The sequence below is a fragment of the Rhea pennata genome, chromosome 19, assembly GCF_028389875.1.
Source record: "Rhea pennata isolate bPtePen1 chromosome 19, bPtePen1.pri, whole genome shotgun sequence".
In the NCBI taxonomy this organism is placed as follows: Eukaryota; Metazoa; Chordata; class Aves; order Rheiformes; family Rheidae; genus Rhea; species Rhea pennata.
In genome coordinates, this window is record NC_084681.1 from 1,425,800 (window position 1) to 1,445,422 (window position 19,623).

Here is a 19,623-nt window from a genome sequence, read left to right on the forward strand (position 1 = left end):
CGCCCTCTCTGAGACCGGGCCAACTCATGTCACGGGTGGGAGCCTCACGGGCCCTGCGCGAGTGCCCTGGGGCCAGGTCCCCCCCCCGCCGCCGAGGGGCCGCCCCCGGCGCCCCGCGGCCCCCAGCGGAGCGGGGCCGGGAGCGAGGGCCGCGCGGAGTTACGGAGCGAGCGGAGAGGTGGTATTGGCACGGCGCCCTGGCAGCCGGCCCAGCTGGTAGTTTGTCAGGCTGCCAGCTGGCTCCCGGCTCGCCGAGGCCTGCGCGGCGCGCCGGGGGGGCGGCCGGGGGGCGGGCGGGCGCGGGCTGCCGCCGAGCGGCCCCGGCCGCGGGCGCCGCCGGCCCGCAGGGTCTCTCCCGGCGGGAGCGCGACGGCGGCGGCGGGCACGCGGGGCGCCCGGGGCGCGCGCGCCCGCCGCCGAGCCGCTCTGAGCCCGCCGCCCCCAGCTCCGGGGTACCCCCGCTTCTCCGGGAGCCTGGCTTCCACCTTCCTGCCCATGAGCCACCTGGACCACCACGGGAACGGCAACGTGCTCTACAGCCAGCACCGCTTCTACGAGAGCCAGAAAGGCAGGTACCGGGGCGGGAGCCGCGGCCCCCCGGGGCGGCGAGCGCGGCCCCTGCGGGCACCCGGCCCGGCTGCCGCCGCTCTCGCTTTTCACAATATTGTGGCGGGCGCTTAATAGGGAACATTGTTTGGGTGGGAAACGGAGCTAATTAGGCTCTGCCTTCCCCCGCGCTCCTCCCCTCGTTAGCGGGGAGCTGACGGGGGCATGGCCCTGGCCCAGGGCGGCTCGACGCTTCCCAACGCGCCCTTTGTTCGGCGCGGAGCCGGCGCCGCGCGGGTGGCCGGGCCCCGGGGCGTCCCGAGCCGCGGGCCAGCCCTGGGGCGGCCCCAGCTGCGTCGGAGCCGCGGGCCAGCCCTGCGGCGCCCCGAGCTGTTGCTGAGCCCTGGGTGTCTGGAGATGGCGGCTGAGCCCTGGGGCGTCCTGAGCAACAGCTGGGCCCTGGGCACGGCTTTGCACCCGGAGATGGCCCAGGGGCGTGGGGTGGGCTCCCTTGGCACTGCACCCGCGGACCTGGCTGCGCCGGGGACCTGGCTGCGCTCAGGACCTGGCTGTGCCGGGGACCTCATTGCACCCGGGGACCTGGCTGCACCGGGGACCTGGCTGCGCTCAGGACCTGGTTGTGCCAGGGACCTCATTGCACCCGGGGACCTGGCTGCACCGGGGACCTGGCTGCACCGGGACCTGGCTGTGCCGGGGAGCTCATTGCACCCGGGGACCTGGCTGCACCGGGACCTGGCTGTGCCGGGGAGCTCATTGCACCCGGGGACCTGGCTGTGCCGGGGACCTGGCTGTGCTCAGGACCTGGCTGTGCCAGGGACCTCATTGCACCCAGGAACCTGGCTGCACCGGGGACCTGGCTGCACCGGGGACCTCTCTGCTCCCAGGGACCGGGGCGGGCTTGCAGGGAGCCCGCGGGGCCAGCCCGGGCAGCACTGTGCCGCGGGCTGCAGCCACGCCGGGAGGAGCGGGGTCGGCGGGGGGCTGCGGGAGGACTCACCCACCCCTCTTCCCCGCAGATAACTTCTACCTGCGCAACCTGCCCGCCCAGCCCACCCTGCTCTCCGCCAACCACAACTTCCCCAGCATCGCCCGCGCCGCCCCCGGCCACCCCATCGGCTCCTGCAGCCGGGAGCGCGAGGCCGGCCCCCTGCCCAAGACCCCCAAGGACTACGAGCGCTTCCTGGCGGGCAAGGACAAGGTGGGCAAGGGGGAGCCCAAGGAGCGGCCGCCCGAGGACGACGGCAAGGAGCGGCACAAGGCGGTGCTGCCGGTGACGCCCGAGGGGCTCTGCAAGGAGAGCCTGCCGCCCCGCGGCGCCTGCGACGGCCGCCCCAAGCACCTGGCCTCCTGCCTGCTCAACGCCAAGGCGCTCGCCGGCGAGGCCGGCAAGGCGGTGCTGCCCAGCTGCGCCGGCAGCGCCCTGCCGCGGCACGCCGCCGCCCGCTGCGCCAAGGAGCCCGGCCGGGCCGAGCGGGAGCTGGGCGCCCACGAGTCGCCGCAGCCCTACGGCGAGTGCCTGGAGCGGCGGCAGATGCTGCACCACGCCGCGTCCTACACGGTGCCCTCCAGCCTGCCGGCCGGCCCGCCGCCGCTGAGCACCGCGGCCGGCTCCTTCCCGTGCCTGCCGCTGCACGCCGGCGCCGAGGTGCTGTGCCCGCTGGCGGACAAGGGCGGCCGGGAGCTGAAGCTCAGCGGGGCCACCATGGTGCCTTCCGTGGGGCACCTGGCGGACAAGAGCAGGTCTTTCCAGGTGGCGGCGGAGAGCTGCGGGCTGGAGCGGCCCGAGGGCAAGGAGCGGCACGCCGAGCCCCCCGGCGCCGAGCCCCCCGGCGCCTACGGGCCCCCCTTCCACCCGCCGCTCAAAGCGGAGGGCAAGGCGGAGCGGCGCCTGGAGTGGGGCCCCCCCGGCCCCGCCGCCCGCCTCAAGGGCCTGGAGTACCTGGGTGGCAGCGGCGGGGCCGAGACCCCCTTCGCCGGCCTGGGCCACGCGCCCAAGGGCGGCTTGGAGAAGGGCGGCTACTTCGAGCCGGTGCCGGTGCCGCCGGCGGCGGCGGACTGCTCGCGGGCCGCCCACGCCGAGCCGCTGGGCGCCAAGCTGGGCCCCTCCTGCTGCACTTTAGAGAAGGGCCCCAAGGAGCCCCCCGGGCAGCCGCCGCAGAAGGTGGCACGCATCCGGCACCAGCAGCACGCCGAGATGGAGTCCGGCGGCGCCGAGGCCAAGCGCAAGCCCCTGGAGCTCAACGCCCTGGGCTACAGCGGGCCCCCGCTGCCGCCCTGGGGCGTGCAGGGCCAGGGCCCCCCCATGGGCATGCCGGAGGAGAGGAAGGGCTCCTACCTGGACCCCTTCAGCACGAGTTTGCAGCAGGCTGCATTGATGACTCAGGGCTCGGTGCTGAGCCAGGACATGCCGACCCCCCCGGACGAGGTCTCGGCCATGAAGAACCTTCTCAAATACAGCAACCAAGCACTTATCGTGGGCCAGAAGGCCCCGTTCGTGGGGCTGGGCGGCCTCAAGGGCAGCTGCGCCCACCAGGACGGCAAGTTCCCCCCGGGCAAGGGGCAGCCAGAGCTGGAGCGGCCCGACTGCGCCCGCAGCCGCGAGCACGAGCTGGGCCACGGCGAGGGCGAGGTGCGGCAGCCGCCCGTGGGCATCGCCGTGGCCGTGGCGCGGCAGAAGGACACGCTGAGCCGGCCCGAGCCCTCCTACGGCGGCGGCTCCAGCCGGCAGAGCCGGGCGGGCATCAAAGGTAGGGAAGGGGGATGCCTGGGAAAGGGGGGCCTGGGGGGTGCGTGGGAAAGGGGGGCCTGGGGGGTGCGTGGGAAAGGGGGACCTGGGGGATGCGTGGGAAAGGGGGGCCTGGGGGATGCGTGGGAAAGGGGGGCCTGGGGGGTGCGTGGGAAAGGGGGGCCTGGGGGATGCGTGGGAAAGGGGGACCTGGGGGGTGCGTGGGAAAGGGGGGCCTGGGGGGGTGCGTGGGAAAGGGGGGCCTGGGGGATGCGTGGGAAAGGGGGGCCTGGGGGGTGCGTGGGAAAGGGGGGCCTGGGGGGTGCCTGGGGAAGGGGGACCTGGGGGGTGCCTGGGGAAGGGGGATCTGGGGGTGCGTGGAAAAGGGGGGTGAGGGGGATGCCTGGGAAAGGGGGGTCTGGGGGATGCACGGGAAGGATGGTCTGGGGGATCCCTGGGAAAGGGGGTCTGGGGGCACCGCGGGCTGCGCTCACCCCCCCCCCCCCTCGCCCCCCGGCGCAGCGGGCACCGCGCGGCCCATGCACGTCATCGACCTGGAGGCGGAGGAGGAGCGGAGCCGGCTCTGCGAGGAGCGCCTGGGGCTGCCCGGCCGGGAGCTCCTGCTCCAGTAAGGAGGGTGGCGGCGGGCGGAGCGGGGCTGGGTGCGGTTGCCCCCCCCACACCCCACCCCGGCGCCCGGCGTGGGGCTCGGCGCTGGGGGGTCTGCAGGCAGAGCGCGGCCGCAGCTCCTGCATCGCCCGCCCTGCGTCTCGGGTCCCCTGTCCCGTGTCTCCCGCCCGGCGTCCCCCATCCCGCATCCCGTTTCCCACCTGGCGTCCCAGGTCCCACAGCCGCCACCCGACGTCTCACAGCCTGCGTCCCCTTCTCTGCCTCCCGCGATCGCCGTCCTGCGTCCCCCTCCCTGCATCCCCCCCCCGCATCCTCCCCCGCATCCCCCCCACATCCCCCCCCGCGTCCCCCTCCCTGCATCCCCCTCCTGCATCTCCCTCCCTGCGTCCCCCTTCCTGCATCCCCCCCCACATCCCCTCCTGCGTCCCCCTCCCTGCATCCCCCCATCCCCCCCCCCGCATTCCCCCCTGCACCCCTTCCTGCACCCCCTCCTGCATCCCCCTCCCTGCATCTCTCACCTGCCTTCCCTATCCCACCTTTCCCGTCTCGCATTCCCTGTCCCCCGTCCTGCATCCCCCTTCCCACATCCTCTCCCCCCTATCCGGCATCCCACATCTCCCGGATTCCCGGACCTCGCGTTCCCCATCCCGCATCCCTCCGGCACGGTCGCTCCCCCGGGAGCGCCGGCGGCCGCGGCCCGCTCGGGCCCCCCTGCCCCATTCTCCGTCCGGCTCTCGCAGGGAGAACAAGGAGCTGGTGGAGTTCGCCCGCATCCACCCGTCCAGCGGCTGCCCCGGGGAGCTGGCGCCGCACCTGATGATCGCCGGGGGCTCCTCGCTGCAGCCCGGCCAGCTCGGCGGGGACCCGGCGGCCCACGCGCACCCGGCCCACGCGCACTGGCTGCCCCGCACCCGCAGCCCCTCCATCTGGATGGGGGGACACTCGTACGGTCAGTGCCGCGGGGCGCCGGGCTGCCGGGGGGCACCGACCCCCCCCCCCGGTGCTCATGGCCCCCCTCGGCCCCGCAGGCATCGGCCACCCCGCGCTGCACCAGAACCTGCCGCCCGGCTTCGCCGCCTCCATGCCCAGCACCATGCAGTCCGTGTTCCCCCTCTCCCAGGACCCCCCTGCCCAGCTCGTCATCCTGCCCACGGAGCCCACGGCCCACGGCACCCCCCACGCGCTGGGTAAGGCTGGGGACGGCGCTGGGAGAGGGTCTCTGCGGGGGCTGCCGGGGGTGCGGGTGGTGGATGGGGATCCTCATTGGTGCTGCATGGGGCTGGGGTGCAGGGGTGGGAGATGGGGGTCCCCTTGAGTGGTGCATGGCATTGGGGGTGCAGGTGTGGGAGATGGGGGTCCCTGCGGGTGCTGCATGGGGCTGAGGTGCAGGGCCAGCAGAAGGGGGTCCCCATGGTTGCTGCACGGTGCAGGGGCGGCAGACGGGGGTCCTCGTGGGTGCTGCACGGTGCAGGGGTGGCAGACGGGGTCCCCGTGGGTGCTGCACGGTGCAGGGGCAACAGAAGGGGGTCTCCGTGGTTGCTGCATGGTGCAGGGGCAGCAGACGGGGGTCCTCGTGGGTGCTGCATGGTGCAGGGGCGGCAGGCGGGGCCCCCGTGGGTGTTGCATGGTGCAGGGGTGGCAGATGGGGGCCCCCGTGGGTGCTGCACGGTGCAGGGGTGGCAGACGGGGTCTCCGTGGGTGCTGCACGGTGCAGGGGCAGCAGACGGGGGTCCCCATAGGTGCTGCACGGTGCAGGGGCGGCAGACGGGGGTCCCCATAGGTGCTGCACGGTGCAGGGGTGGCAGAAGGGGGTCCCCGTGGGTGCTGCACGGTACAGGGGCGGCAGACGGGGTCCCTGTCGGTGTTGCACGGTGCACGGGTGGCAGGCGGGGGTCCCTGTGGGTGCTGCACGGTGCAGGTGTGGCAGACGGGGTCCCCATGGGTGCTGCACGGTGCAGGGGCGGCAGACGGGGGTCCCCGTGGGTGCTGCACGGTGCAGGGGCGGAAGACGGGGTCCCCGCAGGCGGTGCTGGCAGGGGGGCGCTGCGGGGCGGCCCCACGGCCCCGGTTGACCCCCCGCCGTCGGCAGCCGACGTCATGGACCAGGCGTCGCTGTGGCCGCCCATGTACCCGGGCCGGGGCCCCGGCGCCCACCTGCAGCACGCGGGGCAGCTGCCCGTGTACTCCCGCTCCCAGTTCCTCCGGCAGCAGGAGCTCTACGCCCTGCAGCAGCAGCAGCAGCAGCAGCAGCAGCAGCAGCAGCAGCAACGCGCCGCCCAGGCCCTGGAGATGCAGCGCCAGGCGCACGCCCAGGTGCCGCCGTACCGGGGGGCTGGGCTGGGTGTGGGGCTGGGGAGGGGGCGACGTAAGGGGCAGGGTGGGATGTGGGGCTGGGCCGGGGCATTGGGCTGACAGCAAGCTGTGACGGGAGGTATGGGGCTGGGCCATGGGGCCAGGGTGGGGGGTTGGTGGTGGGGCTGCGATGGGAGGTGCAGGGCCAGGCCGTGGGGCTGGGCAGCGGGGCTGTGATTGGAGGCACGGGGCCGGGCTGTGGGGCTGGGATGCAGGGTTGGTGGTGGGGCTGCGATGGGAGGGGCAGGGCTGGGCCGTGGGGCCGGGCCGTGGGGCCGGGCCATGGGGCTGCGATGGGAGGGGCAGGGCCAGCCGGTGAGGCTGGCCGGTGGGGCTGGCTGTGGGGCCATGCGGTTGGACCGGGCAGTGGGGCTGCAGTGGGAGGCACGGGCAGTGGGGCCGGGCGTCGGGGCCGGGCCGTGGGGCTGCGGGGCTGGGCCGTGGGGCTGGGCCGTGGGGCTGACCTGCGCGTCCCCCCGCAGCGGAAGCCGGAGGAGCAGCCCCCGGAGCTGGAGGACGCCGGTGCCGAGAAGCCCCTCAGACCCTCCCACAAAGCAGTTGCCTTAAACCCCCCGGGCAGGGGCGCGTCCTCGGCGGCCCCCGGGCCCCCCAAGCTGTCCCCTTGCTGCCACTCGCCGGCGCTGCGGCACCCGGCCAAGTGCCCCGTGACCCTCCCCGCGGCCCCCTGCACTTTACCCGTCTGCCCCGCCGCCAGCTCCGCCGTGGCCCCCCGCTCGCCGGCTGACAGCCCCGTCCCGGCGCAGAGCAAGGGCGGCGACGCCGAGGACAAGCGCGGGGAGGGCCAGCCGCCCCGCGACTACCCCAAGTCCCTGGAGCCCGGTAGGACCCGAGGGAAGAGGGGGGCGGGGGGGGGGGTTGCAGCGCGGCTATGGGGCGCCAGGGTTGAGCGCAGGAGCGGGGCGCTGGAGTGTAGCATGGGGACAGGGTGCTGGGGTGCAGGGTGGGAGCGGGGGGCTGAGGTGTGGCATGAGATTGGGGTGCAAGGGTGCAGCATGCAGTGTGCAGCGCGGGACTGGGGCGCTGGGGTGCAGTGCAGGATGGGGACACGGGGGTGCAGTGCAGGAATGGGGCACGGGGGTGCAGTGCAGGACGGGGACATTGGGGTGCAGTGCAGGACCGGGGCACAGGGGTGCAGTGCAGGAATAGGGAACGGGGGTGCAGTGCAGGACGGGGACATTGGGGTGCAGTGCAGGAATAGGGCACGGGGGTGCAGTGCAGGACCGGGGCACTGGGGTGCAGTGCAGGAATGGTGCATGGGGGTGCAGTGCAGGACGGGGACACGGGGGTGCAGTGCAGGAATGGGGCACGGAGGTGCAGTGCAGGACGGGGACATTGGGGTGCAGTGCAGGACCGGGGCGCTGGGGTGCAGTGCAGGACCGGGGCACAGGGGTGCAGTGCAGGAATGGGGAACGGGGGTGAAGTGCAGGATGGGGACATTGGGGTGCAGTGCAGGAATGGTGCATGGGGGTGCAGTGCAGGACCGGGGCACTGGGGTGCAGTGCAGGAATGGTGCATGGGGATGCAGTGCAGGACGGGGACACGGGGGTGCAGTGTGGGACCGGGGCATGGGGGTGCAGCGTGGGAGCAGGGCACCAGCATGCAGCAGGGAACGGGTGCCGCGCAGGATTGGGGTGCAGCAGGGGAACGGGGCACTGCGGGGCCCAGCTGAGCCCCCCGCTTCCCCGCAGACCTGCCGCCGGGCTACAGCTACCCCGCGGCCGGCATGGGCTTCTCGTCGCCGCTGGCGCCCGACGCGCACTCCGCCGAGCCCGCCGACCCCGACACTATGCAAGCGGTCTCGCCGGCGGCCGAGCCCGAGCAGTCGCGGACCTTCAGCCCCGCGGAGGAGCCTCGCTGCGACGGCGGGGCCGTGCGGGAGCCGCCGGCCGGCGGGGCCGTGCCGGAGGGCCCCGGCCCGCTCCTGCACCGCCACCACCTCCTCCTCGCCCCGGCGCAGCGCTCGGCGGAGCTGGGGCCGCCGCCGCCGGTGGGGACCCCCGGCCCCACGGAGGAGCGGCCGCCGGGGCCCTTCGCGGTCCGCCTGGACGCGGCTCAGGGAGCGCCGGAGCGGCGCCCGGAGGAGCCGCAGGGCCCGCTGCCCGCGGCCGGGCCCTCCCTGCCGGGCTGCTCCGGGGCCGAGGAAGAGGAGGAGGGGGACAGCGAAGGCTCGGGGGCGGAGGCCAGCTGTGATGAGGAGGAGGGCGATGGCCCCGGCCTCGGGCGGGCGCCCGGCGGGCGGCAGGGCTGCCCGGGCGGGCTGGAGGCGCTCATCGCCGCCGGCATCGACCTGGGGGAGCTGCCGGCGCTGGGCTCGCCCGGCGCGCCGCCCCCGGCGCCCCCCTCGCCCGCCCCGCGCGCCGCGGGGCTCCCCGGCATCGCCCTGCTCAGCGAGCTCGCCGACCTGGAGCTCCGGCAGCGCCGCTGCGACCTGGCCCTGGGAGGTGAGCGGCGGACGCCGGCGCGGCTGCGGGGCGTGCGATGGGGGCTGGGGCGGCGCGCGGCGCGTGTGCTGCAGGCACTGCACGAGGCGCGTGCAGTGGAGGGGCTGTGCAGTGCACGTGCAGTGGAGGAGGCGCACAGCGTTTGCGGTGGCAGGGCTGTACACAGTGCAGTGCTCACAACGGCAGGGCTGTGCGGCGTGTGCAGCAGTGTGCTGAGCTGTGCGGTGCTCACACAGGCTGCACCGTGCAGTGCAGTGCACACCATGCAGGAGCTGCACAGTTGCCGCGTAAGACTGGTCTGTGCTGCTCAGAGCCGTATGTGCAGTGGAGAAGCTGTGCAAGCACACAGCAGCAGAGCTGTGCAGTGCAGTGTGTGCAGTGGAGGGGCTGTGCAGTGCACATGCAGCAGTGGGGCTGTGGAGTGCAGCACACAGTGGAAGGGCTGTGCAGTGCAGTGCGCAGTGGAGGGGCTGTGCAGTGCTCGTGCAGCAGCAGGGCCGTGCAGTGCAGCGCGCAGTGGAGGGGCCGTGCAGTGCTCGTGCAGCAGCAGGGCCGTGCAGTGCAGTGCGCAGTGGAGGAGCCGTGCAGTGCTCGTGCAGCAACAGGGCTGTGCAGTGCAGCACGCGGTGGAGGGGCCATGCAGTGCTCGTGCAGCAGCAGGGCCGTGCAGTGCAGCACGCAGTGGAGGGGCCGTGCAGTGCTCATGCAGCAGCAGGACTGTGCAGTGCAGCGCGCAGTGGAGGGTCCGTGCAGTGCTCGTGCAGCAGCAGGGCCGTGCAGTGCAGCGCGCAGTGGAGGGGCCGTGCAGTGCTCGTGCAGCAGCAGGGCCGTGCAGTGCAGCGCGCAGTGGAGGGGCCGTGCAGTGCTCGTGCAGCAGCAGGGCTGTGCAGTGCAGCGCGCAGTGGAGGGGCCGTACAGTGCTCGTGCAGCAGCAGGGCCGTGCAGTGCAGCGCACAGTGGAGGGGCCGTGCAGTGCTCGTGCAGCAGCAGGACTGTGCAGTGCAGTGCGCAGTGGAGGGGCCGTGCAGTGCTCGTGCAGCAGCAGGGCTGTGCAGTGCAGCGCTCAGTGGAGGGACCGTGCAGTGCTCGTGCAGCAGCAGGGCTGTGAGGTGCAGTGCGCAGTGGAGGGGCCGTGCAGTGCTCGTGCAGCAGCAGGGCTGTGCAGTGCAGCAGCAGGGCTGTGCAGTGCAGCGCGCAGTGGAGGAGCCGTGCAGTGCTCGTGCAGCAGCAGGGCTGTGCAGTGCAGCAGCAGGGCTGTGCAGTGCAGTGCGCAGTGGAGGGGCCATGCAGTGCTCGTGCAGCAGCAGGGCCGTGCAGTGCAGTGCGCAGTGGAGGGGCCGTGCAGTGCTTGTGCAGCAGCAGGGCTGTGCAGTGCAGCGCGCAGTGGAGGGGCCGTGCAGTGCTCGTGCAGCAGCAGGGCCGTGCATGCAGTGCGCAGTGGAGGGGCCGCGCGCAGGCCGGCGGCAGCGCTGGCCCAGGGCTGGCGCGCAGCGGCGGTGCCTGAGCCTGGCCCGTTGGCAGCCCGGGGCGGCTCCGGGGCTCTGCTCCAGCGCTGGCTCCCGGCAGGCGCCAGGATTCCCTCCCGGCTCCGCTCCCCCGGGGAATCCCAGCGGGGGGGGGGGCGCTTGGCGCTTGGCGCCGGCCCAGGCGCGCGGGGCTGCGTGGGGGGCGGGCGGCCCCGCGGCGCGCCGTGACGCCGCGGCGCAGCTTCCCGGCCCGGCCCCGCCGCGCTCGCCTGCTCCAGCCGCCTCGCCCCTGCCCAGCCCCACGGCTGCCCCGGGCGCCGCGCGCTGTGGGCACGGCACCCCCGCGTGCAGCACCCCACGCACGGTCCCCTGCCCCACAGCACCCAGTGGTGCCCAGCAGCACTGTGCGCACAGCACCCTGTGTATGCTGCCCTGCCCCACGGCGCCCAAGGGTGCCCTGCTGCACTGCGTGCACAGCACCCTGTGTATGCTGCCCTGCCCCACGGCGCCCAATGGTGCCCTGCTGCACTGCGTGCACAGCACCCTGTGCATGCTGCCCTGCCCCACAGCACCCAATGGTGCCCTGCTGCACTGTGCGCACAGCACCCTGTGTATGCTGCCCTGCCCCACGGCGCCCAAGGGTGCCCTGCTGCACTGCGTGCACAGCACCCTGTGCATGCTGCCCTGCCCCACAGCACCCAATGGTGCCCTGCGCACTGTGCGCACAGCACCCTGTGCATGCTGCCCTGCCCCACGGCGCCCAAGGGTGCCCTGCTGCACTGCGCGCACAGCACCCTGTGCATGCTGCCCTGCCCCACAGCGCCCAAGGGTGCCCTGCAGCACTGTGCGCACAGCACCCTGTGCATGCTGCCCTGCCCCACAGCACCCAACGGTGCCCTGCACATTGTGCGCACAGCACCCTGTGCATGCTGCCCTGCCCCACGGCGCCCAAGGGTGCCTTGCTGCACTGTGCGCACAGCACCCTGTGCATGCTGCCCTGCCCCACAGCACCCAACGGTGCCCTGCACATTGTGCGCACAGCACCCTGTGTATGCTGCCCTGCCCCACGGCGCCCAAGGGTGCCCTGCTGCACTGCGTGCACAGCACCCTGTGCATGCTGCCCTGCCCCACGGCGCCCAATGGTGCCCTGCGCACTGTGCGCACAGCACCCTGTGTATGCTGCCCTGCCCCACAGCACCCAAGGGTGCCCTGCACATTGTGCGCACAGCACCCTGTGCATGCTGCCCTGCCCCACAGCACCCAAGGGTGCCCTGCAGCACTGTGCGCACAGCACCCTGTGCATGCTGCCCTGCCCCACGGCGCCCAAGGGTGCCCTGCAGCACTGTGCGCACAGCACCCTGTGTATGCTGCCCTGCCCCACGGCGCCCAATGGTGCCCTGCTGCACTGCGCGCACAGCACCCTGTGCATGCTGCCCTGCCCCACAGCACCCAATGGTGCCCTGCGCACTGTGCGCACAGCACCCTGCGCATGCTGCCCTGCCCCATGACGCCCAAGGGTGCCTTGCAGCTCCTTGCACCGTGCAGCCCGTGCACGGCCCTGCATCCTGCGGTCGCTGCTGCTCTCCGTGCGTGGGGCCGGGGGCCGCGGGGCGGGAGGCGATGCGGGTCCCCCCCGCGCCCCGTGGCTTGCCGGGCGCGCGGCGGCCCCGCTGACCCCCGTCTCCGGCAGGCGAGGACGAGGACGAGGACCTGCTGGCCTTCAACCTGCAGAACCTGGCCACGGTGGCGGCCGCCTGGTCGCTGGTGGAGGCGGCCGGCCGGGAGGGCAGCCCGCCGGCGCTGAGCCCCCTGCCCGCCTCCCCGCCGCCCCGCGTCCGCGCCCCCCGCCGCAAGTACACCTGGACGCCCAAAACCAAGGCCGTGAGTGTCTGCTGGGCCGGGGGGGGGGGGCCGCGGGGCCGGGGCCGGTCTCGGGGCGGGCGGGGGGCGCGCGCCCCGGCTCTGAGCCGCCTCGCCCCGCCGCAGGTTTGCCCGCTGAAGGCGGCCATCGAGCAGCTCGACACGCGGGAGCTGGAGGTGCGCATGCGGCTCGCCGAGCTGCAGCGCCGCTACAAGGAGAAGCAGCGGGAGCTGGTGAAGCTGCAGAGGCGGCACGACCCCGAGTACGTCCGGGCGCCGGCCCCGGAGCAGGCGCGCGGGGAGCAAAGCCCCGGCGGGGCAAGGGGGGGAGGCTGCCACCGGTGCGACGAGTTGGCGGCCGTTCTCAGCCCGGTCGGCGCGGGGGCCGGCGGCCGCCCGGGCCCCTCTCACGGTGCCGCCGGTGTCCCCGCGGCTGCAGGCGCGACGAGAGCTCCCGGAGCCCGGCGCGGCGCGGCCCGGGGCGGCCGAGGAAGCGCAAGCACTGCAGCGCGCTGGGCAAGGGCGACGGCCGCAAAGTCAGGTGGGTGCTCGGCGCGGCTCGCCGGCGGCCCCGGCGCCGGCCCGCTTCCCCGGCGCGGCTGTCGGGGCGGTGGTGGCGGCGGGGGGGGGAGCGGGGCAGCTGCCTCCGGCGCCGGGGAGGCCTCGCTCGCCGGCCGCGGCGGCCCCGGGCCGGCCCCCCCGCTCCGAAGCGGGAGCAGCGTTGCATAAAAGCCTCTTTCTCGGCGCGGTAGAAAGCCGTTGGTCACGCTGCAGCGGCGTTCATTGCTGCTGGCGCTTTGTTATTACCCATTAGCCGCCCGGCGCAGTCGTTTTCACACTCGCGGGCCCTGTATAATTGTCCTGCTCTGCTACAAATTGCCTCTCCCGACAGGCCCATTTGCATAAATCCTCCGAGCTAGTCCAAACACGATTGGAGCGCGTGTGCGCGCGCGGCACCAGGCCCCATGATTTGGTAATAATAGTTAAATCTGCACTAAATGGTTCCTTCAATTAAGGCAGAGAGAAAAAAAATTAATCTCTAGGTTTTATGTCACAAAACATTAGCGAGCGCGTGAAGGTTACGGGGGGAGGCGGAGGGGCGGGGGCCGGCCGTGCCCACGCCGCACTCGCCCGCCAGGGCCGTGAAGAGCAGCCTGTCGCTGCTCTGCGCCGAGCTCCGCGGCGACCCGGAGCCCAAGAGGAAGAGGAGCAAGCTGGCCGAGGAGGCGTACGGCAGCGGGCAGAGCTCCCCGGTGAGTGGGGCGCCGGGGCCGGCGCCGGCGCGGGGCCCGGCCCCAGCCTCCCCGCGCCCCCGGGACAAGGCGCGCTGCAGGAGGAGCGGCTCGCGGGGCGAGCTGGGCTGCAAGGTGGCTCACAAGGTGTCGCAGCTGAAGCAGAAGGCCAAGAGCAAAGGGCTGCCCGCCGGCATCAGCCCCTTCCGCCGGAAAGACCCCAACCCCGGCAGCAGGATCCAGAAGAAGCTGTCCCGCGCCAAGAGCTCCAAAGCCGCCGCCAAGTACCCGCTGCCGGAGCCCGGCCCGCGGCAGCCGGCGGGGTTCAAAGGTACGGCCGGCCGGGGCTGCCGGGTGCAGCGCCCCGGTGCCAAGGGTGCTCGGCGCCGGCTGCGCTCCCGGGCGCGGGCACGGCTTGCTCGGGGCGCGCGGGGACGCTCAGCTCTGCTCCCGCCTCCCGCAGACGGGCACGACGCGGACACGGACAGCGAGGACGGTGACGACGAGCCGGGCTTGGCTCTGCTGCCCGCGGTGCCCGTGGCCGTGCTCGGGCCCTCCCCGTCCTCCGTGGTGAAGATGGAGGCCAACGAGAAGGCAAAGAAGAAGAAGGAAAGGCAGGGACTGCTAGGTAACGGGCCGGCGCCGCGGGGCGCGTGTGGGGCCGGCGCGGGGACGTGGGATGGGGATGGCGTGGGGATGCGCGGGGCGGGGATGCACGGGATTCGGACAGCACGGGGATGCACGGGGTGGGGACGGCGTGGGGACATGGGATGGGGACGGTGCAGGGATGCGCAGGGGGGGACGGTGCGGGGATGCATGGGGTGGGAACGGTGTGGGGACATGGGATGGGGACTGAGTGGGGATGCACGGGATGGGGATGGTGCGGGGATGCACAGGGTGGGGACGGCGCGGGGATGCACAGGATGGGGATGGCGCTGGGATGTATGGGATGGGGACAGTGCGGGGATGGGATGCGTGGGATGGGATCGGTGTAGAGATGCAGGCCGGGAACAGCATGGACACACATGGGACGGGGTTGGGATCTGTGCCGGGGTCCTTGGCTCGAGCCCCGCGTCCCTCCTGCAGGACCCTGCCACCTCGGCAGCCCCGAGGGCGAAGTCAAGATCAAGCGGCGGCCGGTGAAGCCGGGGGCCGGCAAGCTGGAGAAGGTGCCGGCCCGGAGGAAGACGGGCGCCTGCGAGGACGGCGCCAAGAAGAAGCTGAAGGCGAAGCCCAAGGAGAACCTGCGGCCGCCGGCCCCGAGCGGCCCCAGCGCATCGGCCCCCAGCAACAGCCTCTTCGCCGCCTCCGAGCCGCGGCACTTCGGCTCGCGGGACGACGGCGCCCGCCTGGCCAGCGAGCGGCTCAAGAAGGCCACGCGCAAGAGCAAGGCACTGCAGTCGGCGCTGCGGGTGAGCGGGGCCGGGCGCGTGGGGGGCCGAGCACGGCGGGGGGCTCGCCGGCGGGGGCCGGGCGCCCGGGGGGCTCCGCCGGCAGGGCCGGGCGCGCGGGGGGCCGAGCACGGCGGGGGGCTCGCCGGCGGGGGCCGGGCGCCCGGGGGGCTCGCCGGCGGGGCCGGGCGCGCGGGGGGCCGAGCACGGCGGGGGCTCGCCGGCGGGGGCCGGGCGCCCGGGGGGCTCCGCCGGCTGGCTCTGAGCCCGCCTCTCCCCGCGCCGCAGCGGAAGAACGGGGCGCTCTCGCTGGCCCTCTCGCCCAGGAGCGCCAAGACCATCCTCAGCAAGGGCAAGAAGCTGGCCAAGGTGAAGAGCAAGGTGACCAGCAAGCAGGTGAGGGGGCCGGGCCGGCGCGGGCCCCCCGGGGCCGGGGCGCTGCCCCGCGGGTGGCCCACCCTGACCCCCCCCGGTGCCCACAGTGCAAGGGGCGGGCGGTGAGCAAGCTGCTGGAGAGCTTCACCGTGGAGGACGACTTCGACTTCGACGACAACAGCAGCTTCTCGGAGGAGGAGGAGGAGGACGGGGGTGGCCGCGGGCGGCAGTCGCCGCCGCACGCCTGCGCCATCCAGAAGGAGGACCTGCGGGACGGGCTGCACATCCTCATCCCCAAGGAGGACAGCCTGCTCTACGCCGGCAGCGTCCGCACCATCCAGCCGCCGGACATGTGAGCGGGGCCGGGGGGGCCGGGGGGCGCGGGGGCGCCGGGCGGGCGGGCGCTGAGCCCTTGTCCGCCCGCCCGCAGCTACAGCATCGTCATCGAGGGCGAGAGGGGCAACCGGCAGCGCATCTACTCGCAGGAGCAGCTGCTGCAGGAGGCGGTGAGTGCGGCGGCGGCGGGGCCGGCGGCCGGCGGCCGTGCAGCCGCTGAGCCCGGCGCGCTCGCCGCCCCGCAGGTCCTCGACGTGCGCCCGCAGTCGCGGCGCAGCCTGCCGCCCGGCACCCGCGTCTGCGCCTACTGGAGCCAGAAGTCGCGGTGCCTCTACCCGGGCAACGTGGTGCGAGGTGAGGAGCCGCCGCGGGCCAGCGGGGCCGGGGCGGCGGAGCGGGGCCGGGCGCCCCCCGCCCACCCCCCCGGCCGTCCCCCCGCCGCAGGCTCCTCCAGCGACGAGGAAGAGGAGGACGCCGAGGCGGTGATGGTGGAGTTCGACGACGGGGACACGGGGCACATCGCCGTGTCCAACATCCGCCTGCTGCCGCCTGACTTCAAGATCCAGTGTGAGTGTGCCGGGGGGGGGGGGACGGGGCTGGGGCCGCGCGGGGCACCGGCCCCCCCCACCGCCGCCGCCGCCGTGACGCCGCGCTCTGCCCGCAGGCACGGAGCCGGCCCCCGCGCTGCTCGTGTCCAGCTCGTGCCGGCGGACCAAGCGGGCGTGCGGCGACGGGGGCCCCCCCGGCGAGCTGCTCCCCAGCCTCTGCCCCGACCGCCGCGACGGCCCCGCGTCCCCCAAGGTCTCCAGCAAGAAGGTGGCCGGCAAGGAGAAGAGCGGTAGGTGGAGGAGGGGATGGGGATGGGGATGGGGATGGGGATGGGGATGGGGATGGAGATAAGGGTGCAAGGATGGAGATGCAGCTGAAAGTGCGCGGACAGGGCTCGAGAGAGGAGTGCGAGGGTAGAGGGCTGCAGGGGTGGGGATGGAGAGAGGGATGCAGGGGTGGGGGTGGAGAGAGGGCTGCCGGGATGAGGAAGGTGCACAGGCATGGGGATGGAGATAGGGATGCGGGGATGGAGAGGGTGCACAGGGATGGGGATGGAGAGAGGGATACAGGGGTGGGAGTGGAAATAAACCTGCGTGGATGGGGCTAGAGCTAGGGATGCAGGCATGGGGAGCGCACACAGGGATGCAGGCAGTGCGCAGGCTGTCCTGGCCGGGCGGGGGGCATACCCCCCCTATCCTCCCCCCATCCGTCCGTCGGTCCGTCCTGCCCCGCGGCAGCCGGTCCCTGCTGTGCCCTGACCCCGTGTCTCCCGCCAGGCAAAGCTGCGGAGATGCTGTCGGGCAGCAAGGCGCCGGTGCTGAGCGACCCGTTCCTGGCGCGGCGCGGCGGGCCGCTGCTGAGCTGGTCGGCGGTGGCGCAGACGAAGCGGAGGGCGGCGAGCAAGGGCACGGCCATGCTGCAGAACCTCTTCCAGGTCAACGGCAGCGCCAAGAAGCTGCGGGCCAAAGAGGCGCTCTTCCCCGTGCACCACCACGTCGCCGCCCCCGTCTTCGGCAACGGCTTCGGGGCCGACTCCTTCAGCCGCATCGCCAGCTCCTACGCGTCCTTCGGGGCCGGGGCTGGGCTGGTGCTGCCGGCTGCCCAGAAACTCCTGCGCTCCAAGAAGGCCGAGCGGCTGGAGGCAGAAGTGGGCAAAGGCGGCCGGAGAAAAGCAGGCAGTGAGTACCTGGTCAAGCTGGACCACGAAGGGGTGACGTCCCCCAAGAACAAGAACTGCAAGGCCCTGCTGCTGGGTGAGAAGGACTTTGGGGCCAAGCTGGAGCGGCCCCTGGCCAGCCACGGCTATGCCCACTCGGCCCTGGCGGGCAAGGATAGGAAGGGGCGGGCGCCCGTGCACCAGCTGCCCATGGGGCTGGCGCTGCGGAAGTACTCGGGCCAGGCCGAGTTCACCCTGAACTGCGACAGCGACTGCCACAGCTCCTACTCGGACATGGACGAGGACGAGGAGGCGGGCGGGCTGGGCGCCGACGTGCCCTCGCGCTTTATGACCCGCCTCTCGGTTTCCTCCTCTTCCTCGGGCTCTTCCACCTCCTCCAGCTCCGGCTCCATCTCCACGTCCAGCCTCTGCTCCTCCGACAACGAGGACTCCTCCTACAGCTCCGAGGACGAGGACTCCACGCTGCTGCTCCAGACCTGCCTCTCGCACCCGGTGCCGGCGCTGCTGGCGCAGCCGGACGCCCTGCGCTCCAAGAGCAGCGCCCCGCAGCGCTGCTTCCTCCCCAAGGCCGCCGCCGCCGGCCCCAAGGCCAAGCTCAAGCGCAAGGAGGCCCTCAGCTTCTCCAAAGCCAAAGAGTTCTCCCGGCGGCAGCGCCTGCCCTCGGTGGAAAACCGGCCAAAGATCTCCGCCTTCCTACCCGCGCGCCAGCTCTGGAGGTGGTCGGGGAACCCCACGCAGGTACGGCCAGCGCCCCGGCGCAGGCCCCGGCCCCCGCTGCTCTGCGCGGGCACGGGGTGAGGCAGCACGGAGCACAGTGCCTGGGTGCGCAGGGCACAGCACCCGGTGCGTGGGGCACAGCATCTCCATGCCTCGGGGCGCGGCACCTTGGTGCACGGTGCCTGGGTGCACGGGGCACAGCGCCAGGGTGCACGAGGCACAGCACCCGGTGCGCAGGGCATGGCATCTCGGTGTGCAGGGCACAGCATCTCCATGCCTCGGGGTGCGGCACCTTGGTGCACGGTGCCTGGGTGCACGGGGCACAGCGCCGGGGTGCAGGGTGCCTGGGTGCACGGGGCACAGCAGCAGGGTGCTGCGCAGGGCACAGCACCGTGGTGCACGGTGCCTCGCTGCACAGGCCGTGGCTCCTTGTTGCACAGCGCCTGGGTGCACAGGATGCGGAGCCTGGGTGCACAGGGCACAGCACTTGGGTGCACAGAGCATGGCTCTTTATTGCACAGCACCTCAGTGCACGGGACGTGGCGCCTGGGTGCACGGGGCACGGGCATCTCAGTGCACAGCACTTCAGCGCGCGGCACCTGGGTTTGGTGCTGGGTGCACAGTGCCTAGGTGCATGGGGCGCAGCATTTCAGTGCACGTTGCCTTGTCGCCTGGGGCGCAGCACCTGGGTGCACAGGGCGCTGGATCTCAGCGTGCGATGCCTCGGCGCACAGGGCATGGCACGCTGGTGCGCGGCGCCTGGGTGCACAGTGCATGTGTGCATGGGCAGCAGCAGCTGGGTGCACAGTGCCGGGGTGCACAGCGCCTGGGTGCACGGGGCACAGTGCCGGGGTGCACAGCGCCTGGGTGCACAGTGCCTGGGTGCATGGGCAGCAGCAGCTGGGTGCACGGTGCCTGGGTGCACAGTGCCTGGGTGCACAGGCAGCGGCAGCTGGTGCACGGTGCCTGGGTGCACGGGGCACAGTGCCGGGGTGCACGGCGCCTGGGTGCACAGTGCCTGGGTGCATGGGCAGCGGCAGCTGGGTGCACAGTGCCTGGGTGCACAGTGCCTGGGTGCATGGGCAGCAGCAGCTGGGTGCACGGTGCCTGGGTGCACAGTGCCTGGGTGCACGGGCAGCGGCAGCTGGGTGCACGGTGCCTGGGTGCACGGGGCACCGCATTTCGTTGCGTGGTGCCTCGGTGTCTGGGGCACAGCGCCTGGGTGCATGGTGCCCGGGCGTGTGGGGCACGGCTGCTTAGTGCGCGAGGCGCCTGGGTGCAGGGTGCTGTGGGGCCGGGGTGCCCGGGCCCAGCGCCCGGCTGCGTGGGGCGCAGCTCCTCGGTGCGCGGGGCCGGCGGCCGCCCGGCGCTTGCCGCCCGGCTCGGCCGCTGCTCTCCCGGGCCGGCGGGCGAGCGCGGGGCCGGGGCGGGGGTGCCGCGGGGCCGGCGCTGACGCGGCCGCCGCGCGCGGTGCCTGCCTGCAGCGGCGCGGCGTGAAGGGCAAGGCGCGGAAGCTGTTCTACAAGGCCATCGTGCGGGGCAAGGAGACGCTGCGCGTCGGCGACTGCGCCGTCTTCCTCTCGGCCGGGCGGCCCAACCTGCCCTACATCGGCCGCATCGAGAGCATGTGGGAGTCCTGGGGCAGCAACATGGTGGTGAAGGTCAAGTGGTTCTACCACCCCGAGGAGACCAAGCTGGGCAAGCGGCAGAGCGACGGCAAGGTGAGGGGCGGCGGGGGGGCCGGGCGCGGGCCGGCGGCGGGGCCCCGCTCACGCCGCCCGCCG

The 19,623-nt window shown here is 73.6% G+C and overlaps 1 protein-coding gene across 1 annotated transcript in view; it reads left to right on the forward strand.

Moving 5' to 3' along the window:
* Positions 1-19,623, forward strand: part of BAHCC1 (BAH domain and coiled-coil containing 1) — a 28,278-nt gene that overhangs the window by 8,117 nt on the left and 538 nt on the right. The window contains exons 3-25 of the mRNA XM_062591547.1: positions 446-568; positions 1,584-3,314; positions 3,815-3,920; positions 4,663-4,871; positions 4,951-5,109; positions 6,012-6,235; positions 6,757-7,114; positions 7,984-8,736; positions 11,893-12,083; positions 12,189-12,325; positions 12,502-12,603; positions 13,201-13,315; positions 13,451-13,625; positions 13,758-13,922; positions 14,381-14,706; positions 14,974-15,081; positions 15,168-15,412; positions 15,491-15,566; positions 15,642-15,750; positions 15,841-15,963; positions 16,061-16,234; positions 16,722-17,860; positions 19,324-19,560. Of these exons, the coding sequence (XP_062447531.1) occupies positions 446-568; positions 1,584-3,314; positions 3,815-3,920; positions 4,663-4,871; positions 4,951-5,109; positions 6,012-6,235; positions 6,757-7,114; positions 7,984-8,736; positions 11,893-12,083; positions 12,189-12,325; positions 12,502-12,603; positions 13,201-13,315; positions 13,451-13,625; positions 13,758-13,922; positions 14,381-14,706; positions 14,974-15,081; positions 15,168-15,412; positions 15,491-15,566; positions 15,642-15,750; positions 15,841-15,963; positions 16,061-16,234; positions 16,722-17,860; positions 19,324-19,560 (7,085 nt within the window). The remainder of the gene's footprint in view (positions 1-445; positions 569-1,583; positions 3,315-3,814; positions 3,921-4,662; positions 4,872-4,950; positions 5,110-6,011; positions 6,236-6,756; positions 7,115-7,983; positions 8,737-11,892; positions 12,084-12,188; positions 12,326-12,501; positions 12,604-13,200; positions 13,316-13,450; positions 13,626-13,757; positions 13,923-14,380; positions 14,707-14,973; positions 15,082-15,167; positions 15,413-15,490; positions 15,567-15,641; positions 15,751-15,840; positions 15,964-16,060; positions 16,235-16,721; positions 17,861-19,323; positions 19,561-19,623) is intronic.